Here is a 13,233-nt window from a genome sequence, read left to right on the forward strand (position 1 = left end):
CTCCATTTTAAATACAAGGCATATGGAACTGAGGCAACTTGCTCAAGGTTGAGTAGTTAGTAAAGTGGAACTTCGCCTAGGACCCATTTCTGTCTTGAGTCAGAGGCCAAGTTTTAAAGACCATACTCTCCTTGGAGGGACCCAATCCCCACTCACCATCCAGTCACCCCGAGTCACCTCATTCTAACTTTCATTCTTTGAATAGAACTTAAACTTTATGGTTGTGTTGTTGTTTTTGTTTACTGTTTAATTAATCCTCGCCTCTATCTCCTTTGCTAGAAGGTCAGCCTGGGTGCAGAGACCTGTTATCTACTTCATCACTACGTAATAGCACCTAGAATAGTCTCTGGCATGGTATAGGCGCCCAATAAATGTTCGTTGAAGAAATGGGAACAATTGGCAAGGTGCTAATTTTCTGCTTTCTGATTGCTCCCAGGCTAAGGGAAAGACAGATTTGCAGGGACGAGTAAGGAATAACGTGGAAAATGCTACAACAGAATTAGGAACACTGCCAAAGGAAACATGGAAGCTTCACTGATGAGCTGCTCTTTGCTCTGGGTACTGTGGATAGAAGAAGGGTATAAAGAGAGCAGTGAGAAGTGGATAAAATCTCAGAAGCAAGAAGTGAGAGTTTGTATGGAGAATGAGGAAGTCATCCTGTGTATCTCACTGCAAAGAGGCACATCTACCTGGCCTTGAGAGTCTTCCTGCAGGGGCCCCAAGCTCTCTGAACTGACCATTATCATAGCCTTTGTTGCATGCTTTATAAATTTTTATTTAGCTCTCAGTCTCCCAGCAGGGCTGTGGGATCTTTGATGCAAGGAACCAGGACAATCGGACAGTGAGCTCCTTTCAGGCAGGGATTCTGCCTTACTTATCTTTGTAGTCTCAGTGCTTCGTGTGGTGCTGGTAATTGGTGGCCCTCAGTACCTGTATAATGTAAAATAAATGTATAATGAATGAATGGGAGAATGACATGGCTTAATAGCAGTTTATTTAAAGAGTTTTAGATTTAAGTTGAGAACAAACAGCAAAAATAGTGTGGTCTTGGGTAGCAATAACAAAAGTATAGTATCGGATTTCTGGATATCTAGAAGCTTAGAGCTACAGAGATCGAAATAATGAGGAAAATAAGGCCGGTGATTTGAAATGACTTGCTTAAGATTCTACAACAAACTTGTGATCAAAGTAGGAACCTGAATTTAGAGATCGTGGCTCTCAGTTAAACTTGCTTTTTACAAGTTCAACTATATTCTCTTCTGGCCAGACCACAACCGTGTAATTCTGAACTCTACGCTTAAAGAAACGAATAGACAAAGTAGAATTTGTCCAAGGAAGGATGATGCAGATGTCAGGGGGTAGGGGAAACTATATCACATGAAGATCAGATGAGAACATGAAGGATATTTCACCAGGAGAAGAAAGCACTTGCAAAGGGGCCATGCAGTGAGTGGAGAAAACATGGTATCTGTTTTTAAAGTCTTAAATTCATAAGTCATTATTCTTTTGCTCCAGTAAGGAAAAATAAGAGCCATGGGCAGAAACCACAGAGAAGTAAAATTCGGCTCAATATGAGAAAAACAGGTCTCAAAATTAGAATTGTCTAAGAATGAAATTCCAAGTTATAAGAAATGTGCAAGCAGAGGCTGGATGATTTTCTGTCAGGGCTAGATTGTGAGTTGCTTTAGAGTAAAGATCGTGTTTTACTTGTATTTTCCTAAGATTTTGCATAGCGCTTGGCACATAGTATATGGACACTTATGATTCACTATGTTTCTTTTAAAAGGATTTCCTTCATCGGATAGGTGATCATGGAGGTGAAGAGGAATGCATTGTGTTATTAACTCCAAGGACTTTTCCAACACTCAGGTTTATGATTCTTTCATAAACATTCCTGCAAAGTAGCATACTGATACTTAGCAAAGCAAGTCATTTCATACTCTTAACAGGGAAAGGTCAGTGGAACTGTTTCGTTTAAACTCTAAGTTCTGTAGTATTGTATCGTTGCTCTTCCCTTGGGAGGAAAGGTTTGTCTGCCATTACCTACTGTCTTACAAAGGAGATCACCGCTAGTACATCTCTGTGCTTTTTAATCAAACTAAAGCTCCACGTACAAGTTTAAATGGAGTTTGTTTTGTACAAGCAGCACAAGACTGATTTCTGGAAACACTTGTGTGATGATTATGCCAATAGTTTCACACTTTCCAGAGGGCCGATTAACCTAGAAAACCAGGTTTTTCGCAGAGACCTAAATCCTATTTAGATTGTCCCCCCTTTAAATGTTTTAACAAATATCTTAAATATCACTTCAAGAAACTTATTTTTCACCGAATATTTTATATCCAGAATGTATTAATTTGATATTTATCTTTTTTTTTGGACACAGAAGTAGCGTTTCTCTTACTCCATGCAGAGGTCATTTAAAGGAGACAGAGAAAGCTCTATTTAGATGTACTACATTAGCCACAGAAAGCTGAGAATGGAGTCATAATAAGGCAATTATTTGATTCCTTATTTACTTCTTACTCTCAGAGAATACTCACATCTTATTTCTTTCCAGTCATACCTATTTACATACTGAAAAATCCCTATCAACTTCCCACTAAATTCTTTCAGATGCTATGGGATTGATTTTTTTTTAAGTTTATTTACTTATTTTGAGAGTGTCAGAGACAGCATGAGTAGGGGAGAGGCAGAGAGAGAGGGAGACAGAGGATCCTAAGCAGGCTCCACACTGTCAGCATGGAGCCCTGTGTAGGGCTCGAACTCACTAAGCAGGAGATCATGACCTGACCCAAAAATCAAGAGTCGGACACTCAACTGACTGAGCCACCCAGGCGCCCCAGGATTAATTTGCTTTCTTATATCAGTGTATAAATATACTTAAGACATGTTTCTGTGTTTTCATGAAATAATCATCATCAATCTGGTTTCACTTCAAATAATGGCACTGCATTAGCCATAAGGCCATTCGTAAGAAATTTGATGGGGATTCTAACTTTTTTTTAAAGAACTCTTAATATAAATGCAACAAGGTGCTTCTGAGAATCCACGACTCTGGTGTTTCCCTTTTAACGGTGTTATTAAATTTTTCTCCAAGTTGTTAATTCCGCTCACCTAAATGGAATAGATTTTGTGCTGTGTGTATTCCTGATATGTATCTCGTTCCAGATCCTTCAGGTATATGCACTTAACGGGGGGAGTCTAAGATGTCTTCCAAATAAAAACCAATATCTTCTTTCCCCCTTTTTTATGAGTTATAAAACACTTTCCCTCCCTTTTTTCTTTGATTTAGTTTATATGCCAGAGGTTTTTCAGCTCTGGGGATGAAAATGGAAGACCGGGGAAGTTGATGAAATAGAGATGATTCGGAGATCTGAAATATTTTACCCTCACTCGATACAAAGAAAATTATTTTTTCTCTTTTCCAATAACCATCATTTCCCTTGATCTTGGAATCACTCAAAACCTAGCCACTGAGTCCTGTATAAACTAATGCTCTGTCTCAAGGTGTGGGGAAAGATGAACTACTGGTACCTGTACAGATTGTACTAGCTTGATTATATTTACAGTTATGAGATACCGCACATTTAAGAATGCCAATTTTTTCTCATCACTGAGTATTTATTATATATAACAAATACATGGGAAAGAAAAAACTATATTGTGTGATATAAATAGTTTATTTACATTACAGAAAAAACATCAAGACAATGTATACTATTTCAAATATATCCATACATAATCAAATATAGCTGTAGTACATGTTTTCATTGGTGTAGATTACCACAAATGCAAGGCAACATGTGTAGATCTCTTGTCTTATTCTTTTGTCTATAATACTGTATTGTGTAGTCCCAGCTCTCGGTAGTCCGGCCACTGTGCAACATGCTCCCTTTAGATTAACCTCGTGGATGCTCTTGTTGTGTTGTCTGAACTGTAGTGCCCTGTATTTTGCTTCTGTCTGTGAATTCTGTTGCTTCTGGGGCATTTCCTAGAAGGTTGGAAAGTTCACAGATCTTAGTCCAGTGCTATACCTAAAATTTGGTCCTACAATTACAGAGTGAAGTCACGGATTAAGCAAACTGTCGAAATATTTCAGACCAAAGAATTTATTAGCAGCAGAAGCTGGGATTATGTTGGAAGATTTTTCCTGTTTGCTTCTCCTTGCCACTGCGTTTAAGCATTTGTTGAGGAGAACTGAGGAACAGAGGCAGAAGTCGGGGAGGAACGCGGTTACCTAGTCTTGCGCTGCTCACCCAGTAAGGCAGAAGAATGACTCAGCACAATGCGATCAAGCAAGTTGTGAGCTCATCTCCTCTCACTTTAAAGGTCTTCAACAATTTTGTATTTTAAATGTCCTAAGGATGAATGTTATATTGACATTTCAGTGCTACAAGTTTAAATTCTATCCCACCAGAGAATGAGCCAACTGTTAATATCTGATATGTACTGAAAAGAGATATTGTTCCGGTCCAGCCTAATATCACTTTTACATATTAATACTCTCAACTAGAGACATAAATTGGGACCTGTTATTTAGCTTCTATAAAAAGCTAAATTTAGTCAAATTATCTGAAAAGCTCTGATCTGTCTGGTGTCTTTTCTCTTGTAACAAAAGAATGCTTTGACGATGCAAATAAGAACAACGATGTAAAGTTCATATCAAATCCTATTATAGTAAGATGGGCATCGGGGATTAGATATTCATATGTATGTTCATACGTGAATAAATATTTCAGAATATATATTTATATTTTCTCCAGGGGTGTGGCAGATCTGTCAAAATGAACGTGGAGCCGAAAGTCGCATTCCCAGCAAGTCGGAGCTAGAGATAAAAAGATTAAAAATCCATCTTCCTAACAGGGCAACTCTTTTCATTCCAGAACATGTCTCTGGATGTCTATAATTTTATGACACATGTTGTATTTAGAAGGAGGACAGATGTTTGACTAACATAATAAAAACAAGGGGAAGCAATTAGAAAAAAAGAAAGCGGGAGGAGGAGAAGAGAGAAAAAACAGGAGAGACCAGGTGATGGAGAAATTAAAAGAAAATTGACGAGAATGAGCAGACCTCTGCTTGGTGCAATTTTATAACTATTTTAGCAACTGGGTATATTGGAATGGGTCTTGACAGACAAGCATGGTCAAGGTGGCCAGAAAAAGGGAGGGTTTGGGTGACGGGCAGATGGCCTCGTTGGAAAATCTGGTTTTGGAGCAGAATGTTCCCATGAGAATGAAATGAATCCACACTGGGCAAAGTGCGGCTTGTTGACTAGTATGACTCCTGGAAAGACTCTCGAAGACTAGGACATCCCAGGACAGATTTATAAAATGTGTTACAATAATGGTAACTTAGCTCACATACTCCTCCTCAGAAGTAAACAGAGAATAGGTTTTGTTTTGTTTTAACGTGGAAAATGAAAATGGCCATTTGCCTGAAAAAAATGGCTTCCTCTAATTTGGAGCTCAGTTTAGGCTGTAGTGAGCATCAGAACACACAACGTCACGACCAGCCGAGGGGCAGGATGAGCAGCGGTTAAGGGCGCAGGCTCTTGCACCAGGCAGCCTGGACTCCAGAGCTGTCTTTATTGCTCATGTGTAAACTTAGCAATTTGCTAGCTTCTCACACCTCAGAGCCTCTGTTTTGAAAACAGGGATACCTGTTCCTTTCTCACGTTATTAAATATGTGTGTGTGTGTGTGTGTGTGTGTGTGTATGATACATAAACACACACGCATACGTGCACACCCTGGGCATTCCAGCTGTTCTTATTATGTATGGGAACAGGACTGTGGCTAATAAGAAACTCGAGGACATATGCTAAAATATTGAAAGCTTTGCATTTTTGTCAGTACAGGAAGTAGCAAATCCAACAGTTATGAGATCAGACCTATTAATATGAATTTGGTTGCTCGTGTACATTGTGTAGATATCAGAAGGCTCAAGCCCCTTAGAGTAACATGGCACCATTTCTTGTGTTTTAGATTCTTTTCTATCTTTCCTTTATACTCAGTATTTTTGGTTTCCTGAGTTATCTTTATGTTCCCTAGAATCTATTTTAACATAATCCATTGACTCACTTGGCATCTAAACGTGAGAGTCTAGTTGATGAGCTCAACTTGGCTTCGAGCAGCACAAAGCTCCAGTCGATGATCTTCCCTTAAGCTTTTAGGCCCAGAAAGGATTTATGAACCATATTTTGTCTTTTTCAAGAGCAAATGCCACACTTGTCCTCAAAGAAGATAGTGCAATACAGCTACAGAGATGTATTATGGCCTTTATTTTCTAAAGATATGATGCTTTATTTTATTTTCCTGTCTGTAGAAAAATAATTTTGGAGGAAACCTTCTGATTTACTATAGAGCTGTATAAATGAATGAAAGTTTAAATGTCTTGTGAATTTGGCAAAAACCTTGAAAAACTTTCTTGGAACTTTTATCTCAAGGAGGATGAAATCGGGTCAGAAGGAAGTATCTTCAATCATATGGCTGGTTAGACAGGGTGTAAATAATACGAGTTTGGTTGCCATGAATTGACACATTGATAAAATTAAGCAAGTAAATACCTGGCCTTACTTCCTTTACCTCAAGCACAATGTCAAACATCACTAATTAACAATGATTTTTCTCTCCTGTTGAAACTGGATCCAGAGGGATCTCTCTCAGTCTAACTCTCCAGGAAACAATTACCATTTGATTGTCCTGGAGTTTGATATAAATGCTTATCGTCATATTTGCTGCCTGTTCCCTATACCAAAGGTTTTCATGTACTGCAACATAATCTTTTTAAATTATAGCTGCTGTCTTTGAATTTTGTGATTAAAAGCTATTTCATTAAGACAAAAATGTACTTGTTTACATCAAATATGTTAAAAATGATTATATCTGTGAGTTACACTTGGAAATATAAGTACCACAAATGAGAGCTATACATTACCACTTTTCTAGGCCTTGTAACCAATCTATTCTGACCTCTTTTGGCATACTGATCTGAGTAAAGAAGGGAACACTGACCAGTGTTTGTAGTTTGAATGAGGACTGACTTTTTATAGCTAAAAGAGAAGAGCAGGTTTAAACAAAGATTGGCATTATGCTTTAAAGAAAAAAGTATCTTTGCTTCAGAAATCAATAATCCTCATCAACATGAAAAAAATAAGGAAAATAATTTGTACTACTCCAGCATGAAAATTGATGCTATTCATATGCTGTTATGATGAGGAAATTGGACTCCAGAGAATGGATGACCACAGAGGCCACGAAGGGACTCACAACTAGAGTGAACTGTTTCAGGCAAGGAGAAACAACATATTCTTTTATCTGGGTGGCCATTGAGCACAGGTACTGACCTGGTGATGCAGAGGACCACCACGCAGATGACAGCAATCTGAATGGTTCCAATCACAGCGGCGATTAAGACATACTGAAATCGTACAGGGCCGGGGACAACATACAGTACACTGTAGTCCTTTTTTTCACAGTGTTGACCAGTATAACCAGCATCGCACCTGGAAGAAATGAAGTGTCCGGTTACCTATAGCTGGGAGACTCATTTTTATAGTTGGCCCATACCCATTTATCTTCTTGTTTCTCTAAAAAAAAAATGCTACTTTGTAGATATGGTTTTCTACTACTTATTTTCCACAAGATCTCCCTGTGTTTTCGGTTTCAAAAACATGAGGTTTTTCTTTTATACTCATAATAAGATTTTGAAGATAGGAGGGTCGGTAGGTAGTTTGTGACGATCATGCGAGAAATAAGAGATGTCCAGAGGTAATTGTTCCTCCTATATATTTTTGTTCAAGTGAGCCTCACATTTTCTGTAACTTGCTCTTTAGTCAACCTAAACCAACATGATTATCTTGAGAAAAGGTTTGTTTTGGAGGATGGGGGTAACAAACAAGGGCTATTTATTTATTTATTTATTTTTGGATAAAGCATTCTCTATGCTACTGTGAGACTGATTGTTGAAAAATGTTTAGACCAGAAGTACAACAAGCAATGTCTTTAATCTGTTGATCAGAAAGTTGTCTACTTATGTTAGTTAAATTTCAGTAGGAAGAAAAGTATGGTGTAGGCAATATAGTTCTGTAAAATAAAGCCATGTGCTATTCATCTGAGAATGAATGCTGCTTCTCACTCACTCAGCCCTCATCAGAAAGCTCCAGTAGACCATCTTTGGGTTGCAACTAGCAGTTGACAATGGAATGAAGAAACAGTTCACATAACGATACCAATGAGGATCAACTTGTCATTGGCTTTGTGCAATTATTTTATACGTCACGTGGAATTTCTACATCTGAGGTCTTTCCTTCTGCCTCAGAAGGGTTCAGTAATGGGGACCCTGGTAAGGATAAGAAAGCAGCAGGAACAAATCTCAGTTTTGTTCACTCTACCTGGCTTCACTGGAAGGTAGGTGTTAGTGTGTTCAGTTAAGGAAAACGTAAAAGGAAGACAGTTCTTGGGGGGGAGGGGGAGAAAGAGACACAGAAAAAGAGGAGGAGGAGAGAAGGAGGAGAGGGAAGAGGAAGAGAGAAGAGAGAGAAAGTCCTCTCACTGTATATATAACAATACACAACCTATTTCATCATATGCCACTTGTATCTTCCTTTATAAAAATGCATTTGTTTTTTAAGTTTGGCTTTACCATCTCTGAAATAATTATGTTCTCTTTACCATCTCTGAAATAATTATGTTCTATTCATGAATATTCAGCAGATATTTATATTTATTAAGTAAATTCAGACAAGGAATTTCTTTGGGTATCAACCTACTTAGAATCTGGGGAGGTACAGCTAATAATCTCACTATACAAGGCTTCTGGACAGCAGATCCGCAGAAAAGAGTATGTGTCTAGCAAAACCAAGATTGATAATATTTATTAGAACACCTGAAGGACTCTGGAAAAGACCTCCCAGAAGCGATCATGTTCTCTTAATGTATAGTCAGTCCTCATCCATTCATTTCAGAAATACTTACTGAGCACCTATTATGTGTCAAGAGCTATTCTATGTCCGTGGGAAAGAGTGGTGAATAAACCAGAGGAGGAGGTTGAGTTTTTAAGAAGCGTGTAATGCCAAAAGTACAATTTAAAATTCTACTAGAAGAGTGTACATAATAATATGTTACATAGTACTCCCGTGTGTAAGGCACACCCATTTCAGGGCTTTCTAGTGGGTCTGTGTGGGGGGTGAGGGGGAGAGGCAGCGAAAAGTTTTGCTGAGGATCACTCAGTCAGACAGAATGCCATCCAATTCTCTGCAAACATCCAGAATTTAGTTTTATATTTTTACTTTCCACATTTTAATAGCTAAAGAGTGAAAACATTACCTGCAAGATGGCTCCTGCATATTGATAGAATGTTCACACTTTCCATGCATGCAGAAACCATTGTAATGTTCTGGGCAAGGTATGTGGTGCTCTCTTGCACTTTCTTCTAACTTGTTAGCATTCTCTGTGAATACAGATAAAAGCAGGCACCCCTTGTAAATACTTTCTTAGCCCAGTAAGACCAACCAGGACATTAAGAAGCAAAGCTATAGTAGGCAAAAATATTTAAAAGGGCAAGAACTAAAAGGCTAAGCTTCAGAAGAACGAGGGAGAAAGAACTGAAAGACAGACATCTTTACAATTGTGTTTAGAGATGAAACTGCAAAATTACCCAATGCTTTTCATGCTTTTATGCAATTTCTTCCATCTTTAATAGCCAGTGATGTTTCTATGAGTTGTCAGACAGCTTTAATTTTCCTTGTGTAGAGACTGTACATTGATCATAAAATAATTCAAGAAGAACTATCCTATTTTTTGAATTTCAAAGCCCAGCATAATGTCCCTAAGAGTAAATTGCTGCCGTACCTGGATACTTTCTCAGTGTGGGAGCTTAAAAGTCAAAATATGGCTGTGTTCAGTTGTTAAACAGACCTTTCCCCAAACCAATGCAAATTGCAACAAATGTATTCTTTCAGGCTTTTTCCATTTACCGTGAATGTGCATTTTACTAGCATCCATACATTTTCTTATTGCCAAAATAAGGCTATCGAAAGAACAAACGTTATTTCAGAATCATTTATGTAGATACTAACACAGTACATATTGAATGCTGTGAGTGTATTCCAATGCATGGTAGCTGGCCTGTGTTAACAACGTTATGTGAAAGTTAAACTTACAACAAAGAAAAAGTTTGTGTTCTAAAATGAACCCTTTCCTCTATCATTAACGAGTTTTGTTTTCTTACGTTTCTACGAAGACATTAAAATACTTTTTCTGGGGGTGCCTGGGTGGCGCAGTCGGTTAAGCGTCCGACTTCAGCCAGGTCACGATCTCGCGCTCCGTGAGTTCAAGCCCCGCGTCGGGCTCTGGGCTGATGGCTCAGAGCCTGGAGCCTGTTTCCGATTCTTCTGTGTCTCCCTCTCTCTCTGCCCCTCCCCCGTTCATGCTCTGTCTCTCTCTGTCCCAAAAATAAATAAACGTTGAAAAAAAAAATAAAAAATAAATACTTTTTCTGACCATTAGCCCCAATACATTTGCTTGCTATTTGTAATACCATCTCTAAATAGTCTTTGGAATATGTTCATTTTCTAATACAAAGTTTTGTCTTTTTTGAGTCTCTTCTGTAATCTGTGGCCTGACCTGACAGACTTTAAAATTGTTGCCTAAGCACATGAAAGCCAGAACTTTTTGACTCAGTCTAAGACGCTCTTCCATCCCACTGGCATAGAAGTAATGGAAGCAGCGGTAATGGAAGATTAAGAATGAATTACTATTTTCATGAAATAGATTATTTCCTATTATTTCACGTAGAGGTATAGCTTTTATTACAGTGCATCCTTATAGTTTTGTATTGACGATCACAGATGATGCATATATTCATCAGGAGAAAAAATACCTTCAATATTGGTGAATCAGACAAATGCATTATTTATGTTTAAGCAGAGCTGTAAAATATCTACTATACCTTTTAAGGTCTAGGTGTCCTCTGCATAACTTTAAAGTTTGAAGTATATCGTCAAATACGTTAAGTGTTTTCTTGCGTGGGAATATTTGTGTACATTTGAATGATGGGTAGTATTTCAAATCACATACTCAAATTAATAAAGCATTTGTCATAAGCTGCTAGAGAGACTGGAGATTACATTTAAATCATTCATTTGTTCTATATTTGTGTCTCTTTACCTACTTAGGTGATATTTTGTTTGCACTGTATCTCTAATATTTCTACTTTGGTGAATATAGTTAAAATTAATGAACCGCTTCCATGGAAAAGACGAAGAATATACAAAACTTTCTCTTTTGTCTTCTCCCATTTTTCCAAGCTACTTTGGAATTGTGTCATGGTGTTTTGGGCACACAAATTAGAGCCTCAGTGAGCAAACACACAAAAAAGTGAAATAAGTAATGTTGGGTGCAATTTCCAACATGGGAATATGTGATTAAACTGGAAGCAGGCCAATCATGGTATTTCGATGTACCTTGGGAATGGCTTGTGGTCATTCATAAATCCATAGAGAAGATTAGGCTCATTTGCTGATGCTGCCAGGAGGCTACAAGCTGCAGTGGTCAAACCATGCACCTGCTGTTTAAAGGCGACTTTCACAGTGGGCTTTGCCAGCCAGCCCCACTGCTTATGTAACGAACCAGCACTGATTCTCATTCTTAGTTCTGGATCTTCTCCCCATGACAAACTTTTCAACACTTGTATTCAGTGTTTGTTAGTAACTCTTCAGTGCTTCTGCACACCTGCACGGAGGGGAATTTTCTGTAACGTCCCTAAATTTCAGTTATACATCGTGATTTCCAGCCTATTTTTTGAACACATCTTATTAGGACTATTTTTCTTTTTGTCAGTTGCTGAAGAAGATCAAGAATTTTCTTAACTCCAAATCCGTTTTTAGGCTATTTTATTTTCAACTCCGTCCCTCACCCCATTCTGCTTTTGTTTCTGGATTGATACCATAGCCACAGTTATGAACCAAAGTCCAAGGGCAAAGTAAGAGCTTGTTTGAGTTAGACTGTTGCCTTCGTGTAGTAAGAACCGGATACTTTCACAAAGTTTATTACCCAGATAGGATGATCACGTGTGAGGGGAATAGTTTCTACCATAAAATCTGCTAATTAGTTCACACCATTCCTTATGAGCTTGGAGTGCTCTGTTATGCTACTCATAGGATACTGTCAAATGAGAAAGTTAGAGAGATTGAAAATAAATGAGTAGAAGAAATGATCCCTGAGCAAGAAAATGAGGAATCATCAATATATGTCAACAAATTTATAGTCAATCCAACCAAGTAAACCAGTTGATTGAAAACCTGAATGTATAACCACTTCTAGTAATGCAATAGACATATTTTAGAAATGAGATTTAAGTATATTAAGAAGAATAGAGACACAGAAATCTAATATTCCGAACAAATATGTGTATGGATGATAATATTGGTGATCCTGATGTTTATGCACACAGAAGCATTTCAAGATTCAAAAAATATAAAAATTACGCTTTGGCAGTCCATATGTTTCCTACAGTGGCTGACAATTTAGACGTCAATTTCTCTGTCCTCCACTGAAAAAGAGGTTTAATGTAAGGGTTGTGTTCTTTCTGCTAAAAGAGATAGTGACAACGGTAGAAACTCTTCGTGTTTTTGTTTAAAATCCTTAATTGACTTCCCACCCAATTGTTTACAAATGATTTATGCTGAAAGAGATCCAGACCCTTTTAAGAAACAATTTCTGGTATAATCTGAGTTACCTGTAGCAGTTAACAGGGCTTCATACCTATTGCTAGTCAACGCTCCAGTCAAGAGCTATAGAGGTGGGTTGCTCTAAAGCACAGCTATATGTATCATTTCTGTCCTTGTGCTTTCAGAGAAAGAGATGGGTGAGGGGGGGAAAGAGACAGGGAAAGTTTCTACCTTACCACAAGGCAAGTAAGGGAAGTAGTTAGAAAAGGCGCAGAGCCAGGCCAAGCAGTTCCGAGACTTAAATCTATATAACCTGGAGTGCGTGTATGTGTGTGTGTGTTGAGCGTTATTCCTGCCTTCCTCTTCCCCAAAAGCTGGGAATAATTTGTTTAGAGAATTCATCTGGCAAAGAAACACATTATGGACTGAGGCAGAAATATGAGAGTGTAAAACTGGACTAAAACTACCCACATCTCCGAAGAAACCATGTTTCCTTGGACAAAGGTTAGAGCGTGGCAAAAGGAGCTTCATGGTCTCTATTCAAGTACTCTCCAGGGT

The 13,233-nt window shown here is 38.1% G+C and overlaps 1 protein-coding gene across 4 annotated transcripts in view; it reads right to left on the bottom strand.

The window, feature by feature from the left end:
* Positions 1-754: 754 nt before the first annotated feature.
* TMEFF2 (transmembrane protein with EGF like and two follistatin like domains 2) overlaps positions 755-13,233 on the bottom strand; it is a 232,809-nt gene continuing 220,330 nt past the window's right edge. For 2 of the 4 annotated variants that reach the window (XM_006935444.4, XM_003990984.5), the window contains 3 exons: positions 9,332-9,455; positions 7,351-7,509; positions 3,665-3,994 (listed from right to left, as the gene is read on the bottom strand). In XM_006935444.4, the coding sequence (XP_006935506.1) occupies positions 3,898-3,994; positions 7,351-7,509; positions 9,332-9,455 (380 nt within the window). In that variant the 3' untranslated portion in view covers positions 3,665-3,897. Of the gene's footprint in view, positions 931-3,664; positions 3,995-4,038; positions 4,362-7,350; positions 7,510-9,331; positions 9,456-13,233 lie in introns of those variants that run through there. The other 2 variants (XM_045034167.1, XM_045034166.1) reach the window with 2 other exon arrangements.

Source organism: Felis catus, chromosome C1 (genome assembly GCF_018350175.1).
Source record: "Felis catus isolate Fca126 chromosome C1, F.catus_Fca126_mat1.0, whole genome shotgun sequence".
NCBI lineage: Eukaryota > Metazoa > Chordata > Mammalia > Carnivora > Felidae > Felis > Felis catus.